This window comes from Elephas maximus, chromosome X (assembly GCF_024166365.1).
Source record: "Elephas maximus indicus isolate mEleMax1 chromosome X, mEleMax1 primary haplotype, whole genome shotgun sequence".
NCBI classification, from domain to species: Eukaryota; Metazoa; Chordata; class Mammalia; order Proboscidea; family Elephantidae; genus Elephas; species Elephas maximus.
Window position 1 is genome coordinate 178537846 of NC_064846.1, and position 25012 is coordinate 178562857.

The 25012-nt window shown below is 43.3% G+C and overlaps 1 protein-coding gene across 9 annotated transcripts in view; it reads right to left on the bottom strand.

Annotated features, from left to right (window-relative positions):
- Positions 1 to 25012, bottom strand: part of LOC126068549 (zinc finger protein 709-like) — a 476820-nt gene that overhangs the window by 349713 nt on the left and 102095 nt on the right. For 7 of the 9 annotated variants that reach the window (XR_007515733.1, XM_049871210.1, XM_049871208.1 and 4 more), the window contains exon 5: positions 8598 to 8724. Coding sequence is in view for 8 of the 9 variants with exons in the window: in XM_049871210.1 (XP_049727167.1) it covers positions 8598 to 8724 (127 nt within the window). In the remaining variant the exon portion in view is untranslated. Of the gene's footprint in view, positions 1 to 1559; positions 6047 to 7450; positions 7608 to 8597; positions 8725 to 25012 lie in introns of those variants that run through there. The other 2 variants (XM_049871206.1, XM_049871207.1) reach the window with 2 other exon arrangements.

Here is a 25012-nt window from a genome sequence, read left to right on the forward strand (position 1 = left end):
GTCAGTTGCAAAAGGACAAATATTGTATAAGACGACTATTATAAGAACTTGAGAAATAGTTTAAACTGAGAAGAAAACATTCTTTTGTGGTTATGAGAGGAGGGAGGGTGGGAGAGGGTTATTCACTAGTTAGTTGGTAGATAAGAACTACTTTAGGTGAAGGGAAAGACAACACACAGTACAGGGGAGGTTAGCATAACCGGGCTAAACCAAAAGCAGTTTCCTGAATAAACTGAATGCTTCGAAGGACAGTGTAGCAAGGGAAGAGGTTTGGGGACCATGATTTCAGGGGACATCTAAGTCAATGGGCATTAATAAAATCGATTAAGGAAACATTCTGCATCCCACTTTGAAGAGTGGCGTCTGGGGTCTTAAATGCTATTAAGCAGCCATCTAAGATGCATGAATTGGTCTCAACCCACCCGCAGCAAAGGAGAATGAAGAACACCAAGGCCACACGATAACTAAGAGCCCAAGAGACAGAAAGGGCCACATGAACCAGAGACTACATCATCCTGAGACCACAAGAACTAGATGGTGCCCGGCCACAACCGATGACTGCCCTGAAAGGGAACACAACAGAGAACCCCTGAGGGAGCAGGAGAGCACTGGGATGTAGACCCCAAATTCTCATAAAAACTCCAGACTTAATGGTCTGATTGAGACTGGAAGGACCTCGGTAGTCATGGCCCCCACAGCTTTTGTTAGCCCAGGACAGAAACCATTCCTGAAGCCAAATCTTCAGACATGGCTTGGACTGGACAATGTGTTAGAGAGGGATGCTGGTGAGGAGTGAGCTTCTTGGATCAGGTGGACGCTTGAGACTATGTTGGCATCTCCTCCCTGGAGCGGAGATGAGAGGGTAGAGGGGGTTAGAAGCTGGCGAAATGGACACAAAAAGAGACAGTGGAGGGAGAGAGTGGGCTGTCTCATTAGGGGGAGAGTAATTGGGAGTGTGTAGCAAGGTGTATATAAGTTTTTATGTGAGAGACTGACTTGATTAGTAAACTTTCACTTAAACCATAATAAAAAAAACCCACTCTGGATGAAATAAAATACATCTTTCTAAAATTTAAAACAAGTAAAATATTGAGAACTTGCTGGGCACATTTTAGATGAATATGGAACGAGAGACAACAGTCAAGCGTTTCAGATGAACTTAACCAACAGGAGGCTGGCTCAGTTAGAAAACTATGGAAATGAGGTTCAGATGTACGGGCAGAAGTTGGAGTTCAGGATTCCCAAAAGTGGGAGCCATATCCGTGTATCACAGGGACTACATGGCCTGGCCTGGCCAAGAGTCATTCAAAAGGAACTACTGAGCTCTGAACGTTCTAAGATTTCTGAGATTGGTAATAGTAACTCCAGCCACTAAAAAAAAAAAATTCCTTCGGAAGAAAAATTATATCTTCAATTGTCTCTTTAATTGAAACATCCAACATATTGACACCTGATGAGACTTTACAACAAATATATAAACCAGTCTTCCTTTTATTTCCTATATTTTAAACGTGGTTCAAAATAAAAAGAAAACCTAAAGAATACAAAGTCTATCACAGAACAACAAATTATCAGACACACAGGGAATGAACGAGCATAGACAACAGAAACATACAAACAGATATAAAACACCAAACCTAGTCACAAATTCTGTATTTAAACATATAATTGCAAAATTAAAGGGGGTAGATAGGTTTCATATCATTCGATACACACCAGGAGATAGGTTTCATGAACTTAAAGACAGTTGTTGTTACATGCCATCGAGTCGATTCCGACTCATTGCGACCTCATGTACAACAGAACAAAACACTGTCAGGTGCTGCACCATCCTCACAATATCTGCTAAGCTTGAACCGACTACTGCAGCCTCTGTCAATCCATCTCATTGAGGGTCTTCCTCTTTTTCGCTGACCCTCTGCTTTACCAAGCGTGATGCCCTTCTCCAGGGACTGATCGCTCCGGACGACACGTCCAAAGTATGTGAGACACAGTCTCTCCACTCTTCCTTTCAGGGAGCATTCTCGTTGTGCTTCTTCCAAGACAGATTTGTTCGTTCTTTTGGCAGTCCATGGTATGTTCCATACTCTTTCCCAACACCACAATTCAAAGACCTCAATTCTTCTTCTGTCTTTTTTATTCACCGCCCAGCTTTCAAATGCAAATTAGGCAACTGAAAACACACTGGCTTGGGTCAGGTGCCCCTTAGTTCTCAGGGTGACATCTTTGCTTTTTAACACTTTCAAGAGGTCTCTTGCAGGAGATTCACCCAATGCAATGTGTCTTTTGATTTCTTGACTGCTGCTTCCATGGGTGTTGATTGTGGAACCAAATAACATGAACTTAAAGATACATACAAAAATAAACAGAATAAAGCAGAGCTATGAAAGTTGGAAAAGACTGATGGAATGGAAAGAAATAGAGGATAAAGAACTCAGGGTAAGGAAAACAGAGATGGGTTAAAGAGGGTAAACCTTTTCCCCTATAATTCCCAGTGATCTTGTTTGTGGACACTATTTTTTTGTGAAAAAGTATCTTTTCTCCAGGTTCCTTCTGGATTTTTAAAAATCAATTCAATGCTTTCAATTTTATCTCACACCCTTTGTACCTCTGATTCCAGGAGTGAAGTCAGCATTAGTCTCAATGCCTAGTACTATTTCGGGGTTGATCTTCTTCCACTCTCATGTAAAATCCCTTGTTTCTTTTACTGTCTTTTATCTATACCAGCTTCTCTCCATCTTTACCTGTTGTATGCCCACCTCCCAGTCATTTACTGGACTGACTCATGACTTTCCAATCTGGCTCATCCTATTAGAAATGAAGATCCTCTCCTGCAGGAACTCAAGTCCTGCTTCCCTTGCCCAGTGGGGATGCGGTGTCACCGTGTTGCTTGTTCTTACTGTTTGGAACTGGGCACAGGCCGAAGTCCCCTGTAAGGTCAGGTAAGGAATCGTGCAGGGGTGGGGTCTATGTTCTGTACATCCCTCCCCCACTACCCTATGGAGGGGAGTCACATGTGCAGTGCCGAGGAGGGCAGCCTCCTACCCTCCCCAAGTCAGAGGTGAGAGAAGCATATCAAAAGAGAACCCAACGAAGTAGCAGAGGTTCGTAATAACATAGGGTTACAACGTTGTAATGTGCATCAGAACGTCATTACTGTTGTTACTGTACTATTATGTTAACAATGTTTTATTCTAACCAGAAGTGTTTCTTTAAAACTTTTTAAGCACAGAAAGGTACGTCATATGGTATATTCTAAGGAAAACAGTCGACTAAACGATGTTACATATTTACAATTATACCTAACTGTTCCAACATGAAAATTCAACTTAAACACAGTTAGGAAAGGAACTCCTTCATAATCTGTGGACTGCGTATCCTATTACGAACATTTAAAAATATGATAAAATCGGAGAGAAGGAAAAGCTGTTTCCTTCAGAATTCCAATTAATAGATATAGTATTTTGGGACATTGGAACAAAAAACATCATCTGGCAAACACCACAGTAATAATGATATGTAATTATCTTTGAATACTAAAATTAGTAGGCCAAAATACAACGAAAAACAGAGTATCTGAACAGACCCAAAGGACCACTATATGAGTTATTAATTATAATAGATAAAATAGCTTACTTTACAATAGGAAAAAATGGAAAGAACATTTCAAATATGACAAAACAGTCTGAACCAAATACAAGATGAGCATATTTAATTGCTTGCAAAATAACAGCGACAATAACGTTAAATGATATAAAGCCAATTATTTTCTGCAGACTCATTTGTAATAGCAACGACTTTCAGAAAGGTGAAGTTTAGCTTGGACTAAGAAAGTAACAAACACCGATGAGGACAGTCCCACAATTACAATGAAACTATCATTTCTCCCAAAGGCATAAATTACTCTTAATGATCCGTTCTTTTCAGTTAGTATTGATTTCTTACTTACCAAGAAACTTTCGTCTTTAATTGCTGACTTTCAGAACTTTATCAAAATCATAACAGTAAGGACAAAACATCCCACTTTTGACATAAGAATAATCAACTCTCTGTGAGTTCTTATATGTAAAGTGGGGTCTGAGGAACAACTAAAGGCTTTCCACATTGTTTATGTTTATAGAGCCTTTCTCCATGGTGAATTCTGACATGCTTAGTGAGGTTCGAGTTCTGAAAAAACGCTTTCCCACACTCCTTACACTCGTAAGGCCTCTCTCCACTGTGAGTTCTTATATGGGAGGTGAGGCTGGAGGAGTGAATAAAGGCTTTCCCACATTCCGTACATTCATAAGAGTTCTGTCCACTGTGAGTTCTTTTATGTGAAACGAGCTGGGAGGAACGAATAAAGGCTTTCCTACATTCCTTACATTCATAATGTTTCTCTCCACTGTGAGTTCTTTTATGTTTATTAAGGGATGAGTGTCAAGTAAAGGCTTTCCCACATTCCATACATTCATAAGGTTTCTCTCCACTGTGAGTTCTTTTATGTGAATTGAGTTTGGAGGAAAAAAAGGCTTTCCCACATTCTGTACATGAATAAGGTTTCTCTCCACTGTGAGTCCTTTTATGTGAAGTGAGGCAGGAGGAATGAATAAAGGCTTTCCCACATTCCGTACATTCATAAGGCCCCACTCCGTTGTGAGTTCTTTTATGCTTATAGAGGGTTGCATAACAAAGCTTTCCCAAAATGCGTACATTTGTAAGGTTTCTGTCCACTGTGAGTTCTCTTATGTGAAGTGAGGTGGGAGGAATGAACAAAGGCTCTCCCACAATGCGTATATTCGTAAGGTTTCTCTCCACTGTGAGTTCTCTTATGTGAAGTGAGATTGGAGCAATGAACAAAGGCTTTCCCACAGTCCTTACATTTGTAACACCTCTCTCCACTGTGAGTTCTTTTATGTACATTGAGGACTGAGGAATAACGACTTTCCCACATTACGTACATTCATAAGGCCTCATTCCATGGTGACTATTTTTATGCCTCGTGAGGGCTGAGGAAAAACGAAAGGCTTTCCCACATTGCGTACATTCATAAGGTTTCTCTCCACTGTGAGTTCTTTTATGTTTAGTGAGGCCAGAGGAACGAATAAAGGCTTTCCCACATTCCTTACATTCATGAGGCCTCTCTCCACTGTGAGCTCTTGTATGTGAAGCGAGCCGGAAGGAAAAAATAAAGGCTTTCCCACATTCCTTACATTCATAAGGTTTCTCTCCACTGTGAGTTCTTTTATGTTTATTAAGGGATGAGCGACGAGTAAAGGCTTTCCCACATTCCGTACATTCATAAGGTTTCTCTCCACTGTGAGTTATTTTATGTGAAGTGAGGCTGGAGGAACGAAGAAAGGCTTTCCCACATTCCTTACATTCATGAGGTTTCTCTCCACTGTGAGCTCTTTTATGTTCACGAAGCGATAAGCGACAAGTAAAGGCTTTCCCACATTCCGTACATTCATAAGGTTTCTCTCCACTCTGAGTTCTTTTATGTTTACTGAGTTTGGAGGAACTACTAAAGGCTTTCCCACATTCCTTACATTCATAAGGTTTCTCTCCACTGTGAGTTCTTTTATGTGAAGTGAGGTCGGAGGAACGAATAAAGGCTTTCCCACATTCCTTACATTCATGAGGCCTCTCTCCACTGTGAGCTCTTGTATGTGAAGTGAGATGGGAGCAATGAATAAGGGCTTTCCCACATTCTTCACATTCATAAGGCTTATCTCTGTCAGGACATTTTTTAGGTAAAATGAGGGATGAAGGACTATAGATTTCACAATATTCTTTACATGCATGTTTATGACCACTCACACATGTCCAAAGTGATGACAAACTACAGAAACCTTTCCCACATTTGTTACATTCACAACATTTCTCACCAGTGAGTGTTGTCACAGGACTCTTAAGGGTTGGCATACAAATTAAGTCCTTCCCAAGTACCTTACATTTATCGGGTTTCTTTCCATGAGGAACTCTCAAAGGAGTAGTTAGGTGAGAGGAACAGCTGCAGGATTCTCCACATTCCTTACACTGAGAGGCACTGCATCTGGTGGAAGATCTGAAATGATGGTTATATGGTGAGTGATCCATGAAGATCTTAACACACTCAGAGTATTCAAAAGAGTTTACTTCTGGAGGGTTTCTTTGGAGCACAGTAAGATCTGGAATCCAGCTGAAGATTTTCCAAGACTGAGTGCCCTCATTACTTTCATGGAGGTTCTCTACTGTATGACTGCTGTTAAAAAATAGGGCGCATGGTGTTGGAAATAAATGTGTTCCCATTTCACCGTTAGCAAACATAGTGAAGGTGCTTGGTTTTTGCCTGACTTATCTCAGGTTTCCTAGGTTAAATCATCTACAGAGACACGACCATTACTGTCACTGAATTTCTAAAATATGAGGCTTTCTGATAATTGTGTCCAAACAAAATATGTTTCAAATACCCTGTATCTCACTCATCTATTTGAATATGCTATATTATGAAAACTCCCAAAATGCATACTTTCCCATTTATGTTCATATACATAGACACCTGTATGTGTATACCTTCTCCTCATTTATCAACATGACTAGGTTCAAAACACCAGGTTGTTATGCAATTTTGGCATTATGTGAAAATGGAAGATGACGTTAGATGAGAAAATAAAGGATGACAACATCATTATGTAATTGCCAAATTACATCATTACCTAGCTAACAGACCAGTGAGAATCGTGGCCCAGTCACTCTGACACATAATCTTAACCATCACAGCCAGCAATACTTATGCCTTGCATCTCAGCATTCATTACTGCCAAATGTCCATCTTCAATGCTCAAAATATTCGGATAGTAGACTTTTTACCATTGTCAAATATGCAAAATGCTGGGTAAAGAGACAGTCAAAACTGAGGAGAATCTGTACATATTAGTACATTTCAAGATTTCAAAATGGTTTGTAACAGTTTAGGAATTGTCTACATAAACAAAGGCAGCATATACTTTGCACAGAAACAAAATCAGTTGCCTGTTCAATTTTCACACGAGTAGGAGAAAAACAGCAGTGCCCCACTCCAAGATGGCAGCCAGGTGTGTCACTCTGAATGTGTATCACGTTCCAATGTCCCGCCAATAATACACTCTCCCACATGGATCCCAAAAGTCTCAGGGGCCTGATGCAGGAAATTGGATTATTGGCAAGACTGTGGAGAGTGACACATATTCAAAGTAGCGCAAATAGCCTCCATCCTTAAGCAGGGCACTGCTGATTGTTTCCTACTCCAGTCAAAATCTAACAGGGAATACATCTGGTTTCTATGCAATGCATACGCTGCCCCTCGTTTATGCTGGCAAGTACTGAACATTCACAAACTGGCTGAAAGTGCTAATGCACCTGCGTAAACATCTATGTCTATACCTTAATGTCAGGACACTTTTGGTCTTTCTCCTGAGGCACTGTTTTCTCTTGTTTGAATGACACTCACCTCAAATGTCTCCCCTGGTTTTCAGAGTGACCTATATTGCCATGCCACATGCAGATTTCTCCTAACGTGGACATCCGGGGATTATTCTTAATGTATCGCATCATTGTACATTCACTGGATATGGATAACTTTTCTCCACCGATAAGGTTTTGGGAGACTAACCCAAATATTCAAGTTGAGGTTCACAATATGAAAGAAAAAAGAAAGGAGTCAGTGGGGAAAAAGGCTGCCATGAGCAAAGAAAGACTTAGCCACATTTCACTGTTGGAGCATGTTCGCAATGGTTAAAGAACAATTTACTAGGGAATAATTCCATGAGGATTCAGAGTGATGGTGACATAAATAGGTGCAGTTACGAGAGCTGAAAACAAAAATATTGGACACAATGCGCAATGTAACATTAAAGAAGAAAAGTCTCTCTATGACCATAGTTCTGACAGGACTGCTAAAGTCAGAAAAGTAAGTTCGGGTATCTGTGAAGTAGTGTCCACAACCCAAAAGAGAATTTTTCTGGCTGACTAATTGAAATGTAATTCCATTCATACAGGGCTAGTCTTTCCAAAAATTCTTGCTTTCCTGGTGCTTCCTTACACACGGGCCCTGGATGGGGCCTATCCTCACTGTACTCAGATGTTTCCTTTTTTCTCTGAGAAATCAAATGGGTATAGCTCAGATGGTGCTAATGGAGAAATGCACATCATAAGGGAAGACAGTGAAGAGCAATGAGCATTTCCTCGACACTGAGACAATACTTTCCTCTTCAGGATCTCTGATGATAGACGGGTCTGACTTTATATACAGCAAAATAATCATGTTCAACTTGTAATAAATACTGTAAAACTCTCTACAAGGTCCGAAACCACCTACATCTCAATGTCCCATAGTGACCCTGAAGCCAATGCTTACACTTACAACACTTAGAAAGCCTCAGGGCTTTTAATCACAGGAGAAATGAAAACTCACCTTAGTACATAAAGAGCTTTACAGGGAATTCAGGATATGTCGGGTCCATAGACCAAGGGACCACACTTGATTTAGTTAACAATTTATTCCCATTCCTCAGCCCAAATTCTAGAGTGAAGTCAATGAGTCAAATATTTTTATTTGCTAAAGAAAGAAATAAAAAAAGAAAAGATACCCTTCTTACCTACTGAGGTCAGGTTTCTGAAGGTTTCCATCATCACATCTCTGTAGAGTTTCCTCTCAGCAACATCCAGCAACGCCCACTCTTCCTGGCTAAAGACCACAGCCACGTCCTCAATGACCACTGAGTCCTAAAACATTCCATACGTCATGGATCAGCAAGGTTCCATGTACTCCAATGTGTTCAAGAATGAAGGGTATGGCTGACAGCCATGGGGAACTAAGAATTCAAAGGGATTTGACACAAAGCTCTGCATTGTACCAAGGTTTATCTTTGGGTAGTCATCAGTCTCTTCCCTTCACTAACTACATTCACTTCCTCACTGATTGCATCCTGTCTCATATACTTTCAAGAAACAGAAATAATCTCTCCACAGTTTGACTGCAGCCCACTGCAGTCTCGTTCCTCTTTATGGTCTAAAACAGAAAACATAGCAGAACTTAGAGAAATACTCTCATGCAGACCATCACTTCCTTGTGATAAAACAATTACACTTCCTTCCATAAGACCCACCAGAACATTCAACAAAACATAAAGCAAAGGGTGAAGGCAGGGTTAAAAGTATTAACAAGTGGGAAACAGCGCAGAATGGCGGTTTTTCATTTTGCCCTTCACACCCATGGGACCACTAAGGCCTGAACAAACAAACTGGCAAACCAAGACCCTCAGCTGCTCATATGTTCTTGAACTCTAGGAGATCAGGTGACAGGTTCACCTATAGAAAAAAGAATGATTTTGGAAAATTATGAATTTTTACATGTCAGTCACCTATTTTTCAAAAACTCAGGTGTTCTGTCTGTCATCTGTCCTTTTTAGAAACAGGAAAAGGTAATAGAAGAGATCAAATGAGACAGAAAACAGAAGAATTCAGATCGCCACACAATTCTCAAATGTTGACACCTGATGTAACTGTACATCAATTATTAGTGACTGCTCCCCTCAACAAATTCATACATTCCAACATAAATAGAGTCTAATGTTATAAGTTGTTGTCAGGGGCCACTGAGTCATTTCCAACTCCTAGCAACCCTACGTACAAAAGGACAAAACGCTGCCTGGTCCTGTGTCATCCCCACAATCATCGTTATGCTTGATCGCATTGTTACAGCAGCTCTGTCAATCCATCTCGTTCAGGGTCTTCCTCTTTTTTGCTCACCCTCTACTTCACCAAGCAGGATGTTCTTCTTCAGAGACTGATTCTATAATTCAAATTTATGCACCAACCACTAAGGTGAAGAAATTGAAGATTTTTATCGATTTCTGTATTCTCAACTTGATCAAACGTGCAGTCAGGATGCATTGATAATTACTGGTTCACTGGAATGAGAAAGTTGGAAACAAAGAAGAATCCGTAGTTGGAAAATATGGCCTGGGTGACAGAAACAATGCCGGAGGTTGCATGATTGAATTTTGCAAGACACTGTGTCATTAGCAAAAGAAAAGGCAAATAGATAAATGGAACAGAAGAGAGAGCTCAGAAATAGACACAAATAGAGTCTTCTGATCTTTGAATAAGTACCAAAAGCAATTGAAAGGAGGAAGACTAGCCTTTTCAATAAATGTGCTAGAACACTTGTACATCCTCTTAGTAAAACAAGGGAATCCAGATGGAGATCTTACACCTTTTACAAACATCAACTCAAAATGGATCAAAAACCTAAATGCCAATGTAAAACTATAAAACTCCAAGAAGACAACATAAAACAAAACCTAGGTGATCTCCAGGTTTGGGGACGATTTTTTAGACACAACATAAAGTACTATCCATGATGGAAACACATAAATTGGACTTGGTTAAAATTAAAAAATGTTTTATTACCTACGTATTTACAACAAAATGGTTTTTTGAAAAGGAAAAACTTCTGCTCTACAAAACACAGTGTTAAGAGAATGAAGACACGCCAAAACCTAGCACATAATCTTTCCCAAACACATAGATGATAAAGGATTGATATTCAAAAAAGGATCCTGAGTAGGGCAAACAGTTCATGCTCACTTGCTAATGTAAAGGTTTACAGTTCAAACCTACCCACCGGAACCATGATATAAAGTCATGGTGATGTACTTCTCTAAAAATTACAGGCAAGAAAGTCCTGCCCTGTAATCCACAAAGTGGACATTACTTGGAATTGATTCAATGGCAAAGGGTTTGGTTTTCCTTTTTTTTTTTAATTCAAAATATATAAAGAACTCTTAAAACTTAAGAACCACCCCCAAAAAGAAAACAAATTAGAAAATGAGCAAAAGATCTGAACAAATAGCTGACAAACAGGTGTATGAAAAGATGTTCAACATCATGTATCAGTAACAAACTGCAACCTGCAACAAAAAAATACCACTACATATTGATTAGAATGGCTAAACTCCCCATCAGTGACAACACGAGGATGGGGGGCAACAGGAACTCTAAGTCACTGCTGGTTCGAATGCAAAACGGTACACCCAGTTTGGCAGTTTCTTACAAAATTGAATATCCCCTTACCACATGATCCAGCAATTTCACTCCTTCATACTTATCCAAAGGAGCTGAAAACTTTGGCCAGAGAAAAATCTGCAACGAATATTTCTAACAGTTTCATTCATACTTGCCAAAAGCTGGAGGCAATCAAGAGGCCCTTCAGTGGGTGAATAAATAGATAAGCAAAGTGTGGTGCAACTACACCTCAGAATATTACTCAGCAAGAAAATGAAGTGAGCTATCAAAACTCATGTAAAGATTTGGTGAGCAGCGTTTAGCATCTTAAAGGCTTTTCGGTGGCAATCTAAAAAATACAACTATCGGTCTCTTCCAGTCAGCAGCAAAGGAGAGGGGAAAAAACAAAAGACCCAAGGGAACAATAAGTCCAAAGGGCTAATGGACCTCATGAACCACAGACCACATGCCTCGGAGACCAGAGAGCTAGATGGTGCCGGGCTACTCCTACGGACAGTTCTGACTGGGATTACAACAGAGTGGGAGAAAAATGTAGAACAAATGGTCAAATTCACAAAAAAGACCTGACTTACTGGTCCAACAGAGACTGGAGGAACCTGAGACTATGGCCCCCAAACACCCTTTTCACTCACACTTGAAGCCATTCTCAAAGTTTACCTTGCAGCCAAAGATCAGGCAGGCTTATAAGATGAACAATAACACACATGAGGAACATGCTTCTTAAATCCATCAAACATATGAGATCAGATAGACAACCCCTGCCCAGAAACAAAGACAAGAAGGTGGGAGGGGACAGAAAAGCTGGAAGAATGGACACGGTGACCCTGGTGTGGAAAAGGAAAGGGAGAGAATGCTGACACAATGTGGGATTGCAGCCAACACCATGAAAAAAATCTGTGTATACATTTTTGAATAAGAAACTAATTTGGTCTGTAAACTTTCAGCTAAATCACAAGAAAAAAAAAATCCTGTAAAGACACAGCAGAACCTTAAACGAATATTGCTCAGTAAAAGAGACTACTCTGAAAAAACTACATACTGTAACATTCCAACTCTGTAAGATTTTAGAAAAGGGAAAAGGATACAGACAGTAAAAAGACAAGCAGCTGCCAGGTTAAAGGGTAGAGGGGAAGAGATGCATAAAAGTGGAGCATAAGGGACTTTTAAGGAAGAGAAAATATTCCACATGACATCAGAACGGTGGATCCATTGATATTACGCATTTGTCAAATCCCATATAGCGTACAATACAAAGAGGGTACCCTAATGTAAACTATGTTTTTTGCTGATTATACGGTACCCATGTTGCTTCAGCAATTGTAACAAATTTCGCATACTAATACTAGATGCTGTAATACGGAAAACTGAACTGGAGGGACAGGAGGAAGTAGAGGTACATGGGAACTTTGTATTTTCCACTCGATTCTTCTGTTAATCTAAATCGGCTCTAAAAAAGAAAATCTATTTATTAGAAAACAAAAATGAGTAACAGAAAATTAGATAAGCTAAAATTTGTCAGACGTTCTTCTCTGTAATTGGGATATATAACTGAAAAACTCAAGACCTCCCTATTCTAACGGTTAGAGACTCAGCCATCAACAATAGGACGTTACATCACACGAACATGTAAAGGTGATTAGTCCAGTGGAAAAATGAAAGGTAGAGCAGGATCCAGAGTACCGGCAGCGCTGACAATGCAAGCAGCGGCACTAAGGAGGCGGTTCAGACTGGGCTTCACTGAAAAGAAACACCTGAGCTAAGACTCAAGGGATAGGAAGCAACGATCCAAGAAATCTGAGAAGACATTGTTCCAGAAAGAAAGAACAGCCAGAGCACAGGCCAGAAGGTGGGAAGGTATCTGAATGTTTTAAGACCGAAACGCCACCAAGTTTGGAGCAGAATGAGAGTAATGTTAGAGGAAACGGGACAACGGACTGAGGTCAAGGGACCTATCACATTCTAGGGAACCTGTTGGCAACTGAAAAGACTAGGGCTTTTTAATCTGATGGAAATGCAGAGTGATTTAACAATCCTGAGTGGAAGAGGAAACCAATAGAATGGCTTATAAAGAACTGGTGTGTAGGGGACTAATATAATAAAAAGATATGCTATAATGTTACGGGCATGAACAGATAAGAAATGATGATGCCTGAGACTGGAGCTGTGGCTGGAAAAATGGCAAGTGCGAGGGATGGCCCTAGACTTCCAACGTAGACGTAAGAGAATTTCCTGACGCACTGAACATTGAAGTGTAGAAGAAATAGAGGACAAAGATGAGTCCAAGATTTTTTCCTTTGAAAACCAGAAGGATGGTGTCATGGACTGAACTGTGTCCCTCCCTGACCCCCAAGAAAAATATACGCATCGCTCAGCCTAACCCTATACCTATATGGTAAAGCTCAACACTGTCAGTCAGAACAAGGCCAGGAGCCGACTATGGAACAGATCAACAACTGCTCATATGCAAGCCAAGATGTAGCTGAAAAATATCAGGACGACTCCACGAGAGCCAAAGTATGACCTTGAGTAAATCCCACCCCAATTTAGAGACCATCTCAAGAATATAGTCAATGCACTGAGCATTAAAGACCACAGACCAGACGAGCTGTGAATGACATCAAGAACATCATACACGAAGAAAGCAAGAGATCATTGAAAAGATAGAAAAGACCAAAACGGATGTCAGAAGAGACTCTGAAACTTACTCTTGAACAAACAATAGTTAAAGCAAATGGAAGAAATGATGAAAGAAAAGAGCGCAACAGAAGATTTCAGTGGGCAGCTCCAGAAGACAAAGTATTACAACGAATGTTCAAAGACCTGGAGTTAGAAAACAAAAAGGGAAGGGCATTCTTGACAGTTCTCAAGCTGAAAGAACTGAAGAAAAAATTCAAGCCTCGAGCTGCAATACTGAAGGACCCTACAGGGAAAATATCGAATCATGCAGGAAGCATCAAAAGAAGACAAAAGGAATACACAGTAAGTGTACCAAAAAGAACTGGTCAACATTCAATCATTTCAGGAGGTAGCATAGGATCAAGAACCAATGGTACCGAAGGAAGAAGTCCAAGCTGCACCGAAAGAACTGGCGAAATAGAGCCATCCAGGAATTGATGGAATACCCATTGAGATGTTTCAACCAACAGATGCAGCCCTGGAAGCGCTCACTCGTCTATGCCAAGAAGTTTGGAAGATCGTTACCTGACCAAGCAACTGGAAGAGATCCCTATTCAAGCCTATTCCAAAGACAGGTGATAAAACAGAATGTGGAAATTATCGAACAACATCCTTCATACCACATGCAAGAAAATTTTCCTGAAGATCATTCAAAAGCAGTTGCAGCAGTACTTCAACAGGGAACTGCCAGAAATGTAAGCCAGATTCAGAAGACCACATGGAACAAGAGATATCACAGCTGCTGTCTGAAAGCGGAGAATACCAGAAAGATGTTTACCTGCGTTTCACTGACTATGCAAAAGCATTCGACTATATGGATCATAAAAATGATGGATAACATTACAAAGAATGGGAATTCCAGAACACTTAACTGTGCTCCCGTAGAAACCGCACACAGACCAAGAGGCAGTCGTTCAAACAGAACAAGGGAATACCGCATGTTTTAAAGTCAGGAAAGGTGTGTGTCACGTGTGTTCTATCTTTTCACCATACTTACCCAAACTGTACGCTGAGCAAATAACCAGAGAATCTGGACGATATGAAACAGAACACAGCATCAGGATTAGAGGAAGACTGAAAAACCACCTGGGCAATGCAGATAACACAATCTTGCTTACTGAAACTGAGAAGAGAAGTTGAAGCATTTTCTGATGAAGATCAGACTATAACCTTCAGAACAGATTACAAGTCACTGAAGAACCCAGACACAGTAATAACAGAAAGCTCAAAAGAGGCAAAACTAAACAACACAGAGTTTACGGATTCAGACCTGGGTGGTAAAGCTATAATACTGGGAATAATATCAGTAATGGTCATAAACTTAGGAAAAGAGAACTTTCTCAAGATTTAAGTAAGCTTTAGAGAAACTTTTACGTAAGTTAAAAATATGCATTCCTCTGTGTTTCAGAAGTTGACATCCATTAAATTGAAAAATTCTCAGTAGAAACACAACTAGTGATCTAGAAATTTTCATCCATTGGAAATTGTAAATCCAAGAATTTAAACACATACATCTCTTCTGTTTAGAGACTGCTTTATTTTAGATTCTAATTTAAGACTAGGCAGAACATCAACAATCATAGGGATTACACACAGCTCTCGTCACAGGTGGGAGGATGAGGACCAAGACTGCGGAGTCATGCTTTCCACATACCTGAAAGCCTCAAGGCAAAAGCCTTCACCAGTGGGGGTAAAAATGGGCTTGGAGAACGCAGACAGGATCCAGCTGGACTCATTGTCCCCAGCTTCATGCCTTTTTGTGACATCAGGAGAGCACCACCAACACCCAGGACCCCATAAACAGTCAAGGCCTTCCCTACGAACTCTCCTCTCCTTTTCTAACCCATAAAACAGTGTCACAGCTGCAGGTGTAGTTTCAGAACGGCACTGAAAATGTTCCAGTGCCTGGGGGGAGTCAAGAACATTGGTCAGAGAGACAGGACAAGGATGGCTCTGGATGGCGGGGCCCAGCCTCCACAGCTAGAGATGCTCCGTCTTCAGGCTCTGGTCCGGAGACTTTGTCATTCAACACAGAGCACAAACTCCCGGGGTGAAGATGTTAACACTCCAGGGTGGCAGCTCTGAGAGTCATATAAGGAAGGTGACTGCAGGCATCTAAATCCTGAAAAGCCACATGTGTATAGGGGAAGGGCCCAGTGACAGAGAAGCAGGGCCTCAGGGTGCTTCCTGGGCCTCAGTCCCTCAGCCTCCTTTGCTACCTTTTTTCTTCATTGAGGAACCACAGCCCCGCAGCACACAGCTGCTCCCCCAACAATTCAGATCCAGCCTCACCCACTTATGCTAAGGATAACCCAGTTCTCCACAGAACTCACCATTTCCTTCTCCAGTTTCTGCAAGTCTAAGGGAATGTCGTCTCTGAGCCCAAGAAGCCACTTCCAGGAAGAGGGACAGGACTGGAAGCAGAGGCCTGGGCAATCTGGAGGCAGATGAATAATGCTTGGTCCACACACCAGTCTGAGCACTTGAAATCCTTCCCTGTGATTGAGGAATGTGCAAGATAGTCACCTGAGGTCCCCAGCTGCCTGGACTGGACTAGTTCTCCCTGCACCACACCTGAGGCCTGAAATGGAAGAAGGATAGGGAGGAAACAGTGTGGAGGAAGCAGGGAGTCACAGGCCTTTGGCCTCCTCCCAGGCTCAGGGCAATGCTCCACCCTGAGGGCCTTTACACTGAAGGCAGAACAGGCTCCAGCCCCCACAGCACACACCTGCATTCTTCAGGCAGCTCCATGGGCCTCTCCTTTCTGCAACAAGACCACAGATGGAGGAATTTACCTCTCCCGGAGCATGAGGAGCAACCAGGCCTGGCCAGGCTGCAAAACTTGAACCTGATTTCCTCCAGGGAGTTAGGGCTCCAATGTTGAAGTTGTGAGGTCACCTATGTACCTCTGTCTCTTACAGATCAACACAGGCACCGTCATTTCGTATCAATGTGGGTGAACTGTCAGGATGAAGTTTTCAGCTGTGGTCAATGAACTTATCTAAGTTCATTCATCATTAATTATGTGCAGTTAACACTCTTTTATTATGCTTTGAAATCTTTTTTTCGTTTACAGCACTCTAACATGTAATAGGTAGTTTTCCCGTTGCTTTGCAATGAACATTTCTTTCTTCCCCTTGAGTTTTTTCCCCCCTCTCCTTCATTCTCAAACCATGACACCACCAGTCCCTAAACACCTGAGAAATCAGGGAAGGTTGCTAAATATTTGTCTTTCAACCTTATACTAAATCAATCAGCAAATCAGAAAATCACTGAGTTTTCTCTATGGAGCCCTCCCCTGTCTCTGTTCCCATTGCTTTCCACCTTGCTCCCCGCCCAGCTGACTGCTATTCTTTCGTTTCTTGGTCTCAGAGTCAACGTTCTCTCTCTCACATGATCTTTATGCCAGTGTCTCCCCTTTAAGCATGATCCTTACTTTTATTATTTCCTCTAACAGCACTAATTTTAATTCACATCCTTATTCATAGCCTTATACCCAGCACAGACTATAAGATTGTTGAGTTTCTAGACTCTTGCATCCCACACCAGAACTGCTGAATCAAAATCCACATTTTAGCAATATCCCCAGAGTTACCCACACTGTTTTAATTATCTAGTGCTCCTATAACAGAAACACTACAAGCGGATGCCTGTAACAAACAAATTGATTTTCTCACAGTCTAGAAGGCTAGGAGACCAAATTCACAGCACCACCTTCAGGGGAAGGCTTTCTCTCTATCAGTACGGGGAACGTTCTTATCATCCATCTTCCCCTACTCTAGGAGCTTCTCAGTGCGGGGACCCCAGATCCAAAGGACATGCTGTGCTCCTGATGCTTCTTTCTTGGTGGTATGAGGTCTCTCTGTCTCTCTGCTGGCTTCTTTTACATCCCTAGAGAGACTGACTCAAGATATAACCTAACCTTGTAGATTGAGTTCTGCCTAGTTAACATAACTGCCTCTGAACAAAAAAACAAACCCAGTGCCCTCAAGTCGATTCCAACCATATAGGGCAGAGTAGAACTGCCCCGTAGAGTTTCCAAGGAGTGCCTGGCGGATTCGAACTGCCAACCCTTTGATTAGCAGCCGTAGCAGTTAACCACTAAGCCACCAGGGTTTCCTAATTGCCTCTAATTCTCCTTTATTAACATAAAAAAGGTAAGACTTACAACACATAGGAAAACCACTTCAGATGACAAAATGGTGGCCAATCACACAATACTGGGAATCAGAGCTTAGACAAGTTGATTTCTGGGGGCCACAATTCAATCCATAACACACATAGACATTCAAGTCACTAACTGATCTATAGCCTGTAAGTCAAGGATGAGCAGTCCAACATCGGACACCCTGTGAACCATCTACATCTACATTACATCACCACACTATCTTCCTGATGGAAACCCTGGTGTCACAGTAGTTAAGAGCTATCACTGCTAACCAGAAGGTGGGCAGTTTGAACCCACCAGGCATACCTTGGAAACCCTGTGGGCAGTTATAACCTGTCTTACAGGGTCACTAGGAGTCGAAATGGACTTGACAGCAATGGTTTTTTTTTTTTATCATCTTCCTGATCCACAACCCATCTTCATGTCTAGGCCTCCTCTGTCTTCCCTAACTTGTTCATAACAAGCTCCTCCTGAGTCACTCAATCATGGTTGTCACTTCAAATCCTACTTGTAGCACAGGAACTGCTGAGTGCCAGTCAGTGGCTGCGCCTTTGCCTACAAAGAGCCCAAAGTAGTCAGCTGGCTTCGAAACAGCCTGCTGTCACTTCGTTTACTCCCATGTCCAACCACCTTGTTTTCTCTGCTTCAATCATCTCCGACTTTCATCAACGAATGGATACTGGGTTCTCTGTTGCCTCAGGAATTTCAACACTCATTTTTCCCAGCTGAAATACTCTTTCCACCCCCACCCGTAAAACATGCTATAAGCCCTACACAATCATGCATGTAGCCAAATAAAACTAATTTTTTTTAATCTTCACTCCAATAATTTTCCTTTTCATGCTGTCCAATCTCTCAGTTTAGGTCCTTTTAGTACAAGTACCGTATGTCCCTGGTTTTTCACTACCTATTTGGAAACCCTGGTGGCACAGTGGTTAAGTGTTACGACTGCTAACCAAAAGAGTGACAGTTCAAATCCACCAGGTGCTCCTTGGAAACTCTGTTGGACAGTTGTACCCTGTTCCATAGGGTTGCTACGAGTTGGAATTGACTTGACAGCAATGGCTTTTTTCTCTTTTTCTTTTTATGGCTTATCACACTGACACACAGAAATTATCACCTGTTGTATATACTTATGAGCAACACTATCCAGGAGAACTTGCTGTGAAGACAGCCATGTTCTGTTTCTGCACAGTCTAACATGGTAGCCTCCAGCCCACGTGGCTACTTAGCACTGAACATATGACTAATACGATTAAGGAACTGAACATCTTCTTTTAGTTGTAATTTGTTTTAATTGAAATAGCAACCTCTGGCTACCAACCACAGCTCTCGTGGACTCACCTCATTTCCACAGCCACACCAATTCCTTCCCCCTCTTCCTCCCCTGCCCCTGAAACCCTTGCCTTTTTCTCAGAAACTGCATCAATAAAGAAAGGCCACTTGACATAACCTGGTACATAAAAGCAATAACCTCCCTGACTCAAAGGAGTCAGTCCTTTGGAGACACTTAGTCTCCCAGCTGACTCCTTTCACTTGACTCAGGCAAAAGAAATCTTGCTGAAGGTAAAGTTTGTCTTTAAAGTGTATTCTTACTCGAGGAAAAAACAAGAACCTTTTGTGTGAAATTGACAACTGGTACCAACAAGGCACGTGTAGGGAAGCTTCCCGCGTTCTTAGGACGACCTACTCAGAACAAAAATGCTATTAAAAGACCGGAAAAGAACCGAAGGGCTGCAGAACAAAACTGAGGCCAAACACTGAGAAGCCCGAGGTCGGGTACCCGCATCCGGCTCAGACATCTGCCCCCGTCCCGCTGTTCCTGTGCACAGGATTCCCCACAAACTTCCTGAATACCTATAACTTCCTTATTCCGTCACCCCATAAACATGCAGCGCACCCCTCAAGCAGGGAGCCTCACCTGAGGAAATGTTTCCCGGGTCCCCGCCTGCGGACTCCCAATAAACGTTGCGTTAGATTTCCCAAACGCCAGAGTCTTGCTCAACCGGCTTTCCCTGCCCCCGTCACGGCCCCCATTCTGCCCGCTCACAGGACGTCATATCTGGCCGCAGCTGGACCGTAAAGACACACAAAAGAGAACCGGAGGGCGGCGGTGGGGGTGGGGCACGGAGACGCAGGGAGCGACCCAGGCGCCCGGGAGCCCCGGGACCCTGCATGTCTCCCCGCTGCCTGAGCATCACATGTCTGAGCGGCTCCCTCCACCTCACCTGTCCAAGCACGGAAACAATCAGGGAGGGAACACCTCCACCCGGGAGGCCTGGGATCCTGCTTGTCTCCCCTTCCCCTCCCCCTTTGTCGTGATAACACTAAGCTTGTTTTGAGCAGGAAGTCGCAGCAGGTAGTGGCTGGGTCCACTGACTAGCCCTAGTTACACCTTGAAGCACACTCAGATCGAAATCACATCCTTCACCTGACCCTCCCCCCACCCCATTATAGGCAGGGGAGGGCTAAAGGCAGCAGATTCTAGGTACCAAACCCAACCCCTGAGGCCACAGGAAACAAAAAGCTGCCCAGCTTCCCTAGTCAGCCAGCAACTGGCCATAAGGTCCCTAGGCCCCAGGCACTACTTGTATGTGCAGACAATAAACCTGCCACTTTCTGTTTCCCGTGCAATCAGTGTCCATCTTCTTTCAGTCGGCTAATAAGACAGGACAAGAACCTGAGTGGTTAGGTTACACTTCAATTCCCAGTACCCAATCGACCACAGACTACACACCCAGGGTGTGTGATATCTATAAATCATTCGTCGCCTTCATTAAGACTGTTCAGCAACGTCACGTTTTATATTGGACCAACTAGGCCTGGCTGTACGGTTTCTCACACAATCGTGATGAAAATTTCTGCCTTAATGCCCAAGAAATTCCTCGAAAGGTGCCTGTATTAAATGTTTTCCTCCTGAAACTGGCACAAACGTGCTCCTAAAGATACGTACTATTTCCAAGTCATGTTTGTTGAGTGTTCATCAGTCCTAAATACATATACCCATCAAAGGAGGAGGTTATATTCCTCACCACAATCTTCATTTCCCCAGGACCGCTAATACTCAACAAAAGTCCTGCCTGATGGAGCACAGAAAAGAAAGAGGAGCCGTTTCGGGCAGGGAGACTGTGATCACTATGCCCCTTGAAGTAAGAACAGATTTGCATTTGAATTCAGACACTGCCACTTAGCAGATATTTGTCTACGGGCAAGGTATTAAATTTCTCCGAGATTATTCGACTTCTGTAAAACGTTACAAATCGTCGCTCCCTGGCAGTGGTGTTTGGAGGCTCAAAGGAGAGGCCTTAGACAAAGTTCTTCACCCCGTGCCCAGCCCTCCGGATACACCTCAGTAAACGGTAAATACACAGACGGGCCGGCGGTGACTGAGGGCTGAGGAGCTGCTCGAGGTGACCCCGCACCTGTGTCTGCACCCCACGTAGAGACACGCCATTCAGACGCCCGGAGCGACCTGAGCACCCTGTCTCCCCGCCCCCTGAGCAGCACAGGTGTGCGCGGCTCCCACCACCTCACCTGTCCACGCACCGACACACGCAGCTCCCACCTCCGCGGCCTCCAGGAACCAGCTGCTGCCACACACACCTCACACCGGAGAGCGAGGGTCATCACCTTGGTCGCCCTCTTCCGCTTCCGGTTTTCGGGACTGTCGGTGTGTACGTGAGTGCTTCCGTGCGGGAACCCAGAGCGCTCCAAATAGGGACCGTGGGGTTCAGTGGTTCCCCTTGGTATTTGGGATGTGACCAGGGTTGTCCTTATTTCCTCTACGGAGAAAAGGCTGGGTTTTCTTAAATGTGTACTTGAGCTGTAACGTGGATTTCAGTAATCAGAGATACCCTTGGGGGAACAGAAGATGTTAGTATTTGCATATTTGGCCATTTGAAAAAGTCTTCCCATATTCTGTATGAGACAGGGAAGAAAAAGGGCCTGTGCCCCTAGGCAAGGTACCCTGCAACACCTGCAACTTGCAAGCTACTTACGAAAATTATGTGCTTGGCTAATGACGCAAAACCCCCATCCTGGAATGTGCGATAAGGAAAGAAGGAGCAATATACTTCCTTGTAAGATGTTTTTCAGAAGCACTGACCGGATCAGGTCCCTGGAGCACGCATAGACATCCACAAGGTGACCGACGGATGACTTCTGCCTGATGCAAGTACTCGCGACAGGAATCGAACCAGCACCATGGGAGGGACTGCGCAGGTGCGACACCCCATAATAAGTCCTGCCACCCAGTCCCAGGATGGTTCCATCTTAGATTCCAGATGGGCATGAAGTCTAATTTAGAATGCACCGCCATTCTGAGAAGTACCCGCCCCTTGAAAGAAACCTGCTAAATAAATATTCGTCACTCTATTATCCTTGCCAAACCTATATACGCCCCAGAAAAAATCCTTTGTTCGGGGGAACAGAGGCTACTGTTGCCCAGTCCCTCTCTGTCCCCTGCTCTTGAGCTTTTGTTCCTGTGGAACCTCTGAGCCTCTCCTGGTCATCCTTGGTGAGTTTTAGGCAAGAACTGAGGCAGGGCGTAGTCCCAAGCTAGGAGCCTTGACCTGCAACACGTAGAGAATTACTTCCATTGCTCCTCATAAATGTTTCCCAATCTTTAGGATTGGTGAAGTCTCTAGTTTGGCTTCTATTTCATGGTTTGTTGTCTCTTGCGTATCCAGTATCTTTCCTTAGGAGCAGCATACAGACTGTGCACACCCAGTCTGACCTCTCTAAGTGCTGAGGAACATGGGGGGAGGAGTTTTCCAGGGTAAGAGGCAGGGAGGTACCAGTCATAGGTAAAAGGTGAAGTATCTTTGAAAATGACAATTACAAACTGTATACTTTTGTCTCATATACACACATAATAAACTGCACGATGTATATTAATCTTAGTGTATGTCTTAGTTATCTAATTCTGCTGTAACAGAAATACCACAGTGGATAGTGTCTCAGTCACCTAGTGCTGCTATAACAGAAGTACCACAGTGGATGGTGTCTCAGTCACCTAGTGCTGCTGTAACAGAAATACCACAGTGGATCGTGTCTCAGTCACCTAGTGCTGCTGTAACAGAAATACCACAGTGGAGGCTGTCTTAGTCACCTAGTGCTGCTGTAACAGAAATACCACAGTGGATGGTGTCTCAGTCACCTAGTGCTGCTGTAACAGAAATACCACAGTGGATGGTGTCTCAGTCACCTAGTGCTGCTGTAACAGAAATGCCACAGTGGATGGTGTCTCAGTCACCTAGTGCTGCCAAAACAGAAATACCACAGTGGATGGTGTCTCAGTCACCTAGTGCTGCTGTAACAGAAATACCACAGTGGATGGTGTCTCAGTCACCTAGTGCTGCTGTAACAGAAATACCACAGTGGATGGTGTCTCAGTCACCTAGTGCTGCCATAACAGAAATACCACAGTGGATGGTGTCTCAGTCACCTAGTGCTGCTATAACAGAAATACCACAGTGGATGGTGTCTCAGTCACCTAGTGCTGCTGTAACAGAAATACCACAGTGGATGGTGTCTCAGTCACCTAGTGCTGCTGTAACAGAAATGCCACAGTGGATGGTGTCTCAGTCACCTAGTGCTGCCAAAACAGAAATACCACAGTGGATGGTGTCTCAGTCACCTAGTGCTGCTGTAACAGAAATACCACAGTGGATGGTGTCTCAGTCACCTAGTGCTGCCGTAACAGAAATACCACAGTGGATGGTGTCTCAGTCACCTGGTGCTGCTGTAACAGAAATACCACAGTGGATGGTGTCTGAGTCACCTAGTGCTGCTGTAACAGAAATACCACAGTGGATGGTGTCTCAGTCACCTAGTGCTGCTGTAACAGAAATACCACAGAGGATGGTGTCTCAGTCACCTAGTGCTGCTGTAACAGAAATACCACAGTGGATGGTGTCTCAGTCACCTAGTGCTGCCAAAACAGAAATACCACAGTGGATGGTGTCTCAGTCACCTAGTGCTGCTGTAACAGAAATGCCACAGCGGATGGTGTCTTAGTCACCTAGTGCTGCTGTAACAGAAATACCACAGTGCATGGTGTCTTAGTCACCTACTGCTGCCATAACAGAAATACCACAGTGGATGGTGTCTCAGTCACCTAGTGCTGCCATAACAGAAATACCACAGTGGATGGTGTCTCAGTCACCTAGTGCTGCCGTAACAGAAATACCACAGTGCATGGTGTCTTAGTCACCTACTGCTGCCATAACAGAAATACCACAGTGGATGGTGTCTCAGTCACCTAGTGCTGCTATAACAGAAATACCACAGTGGATGGTGTCTCAGTCACCTAGTGCTGCCGTAACAGAAATACCACAGTGGATGGTGTCTCAGTCACCTAGTGCTGCTGTAACAGAAATACCACAGTGGATGGTGTCTCAGTCACCTAGTGCTGCTGTAACAGAAATACCACAGTGGAGGCTGTCTTAGTCACCTAGTGCTGCTGTAACAGAAATACCACAGTGGATGGTGTCTCAGTCACCTAGTGCTGCTGTAACAGAAATACCACAGTGGATGGTGTCTCAGTCACCTAGTGCTGCTGTAACAGAAATGCCACAGTGGATGGTGTCTCAGTCACCTAGTGCTGCCAAAACAGAAATACCACAGTGGATGGTGTCTCAGTCACCTAGTGCTGCCGTAACAGAAATACCACAGTGCATGGTGTCTTAGTCACCTACTGCTGCCATAACAGAAATACCACAGTGGATGGTGTCTCAGTCACCTAGTGCTGCTATAACAGAAATACCACAGTGGATGGTGTCTCAGTCACCTAGTGCTGCCATAACAGAAATACCACAGTGGATGGTGTCTCAGTCACCTAGTGCTGCTGTAACAGAAATACCACAGTGGATGGTGTCTCAGTCACCTAGTGCTGCTGTAACAGAAATACCACAGTGGATGGTGTCTCAGTCACCTAGTGCTGCTGTAACAGAAATACCACAGTGGATGGTGTCTGAGTCACCTAGTGCTGCTGTAACAGAAATACCACAGTGGGTGGTGTCTCAGTCACCTAGTGCTGCTGTAACAGAAATACCACAGAGGATGGTGTCTCAGTCACCTAGTGCTGCTGTAACAGAAATACCACAGTGGATGGTGTCTCAGTCACCTAGTGCTGCTGTA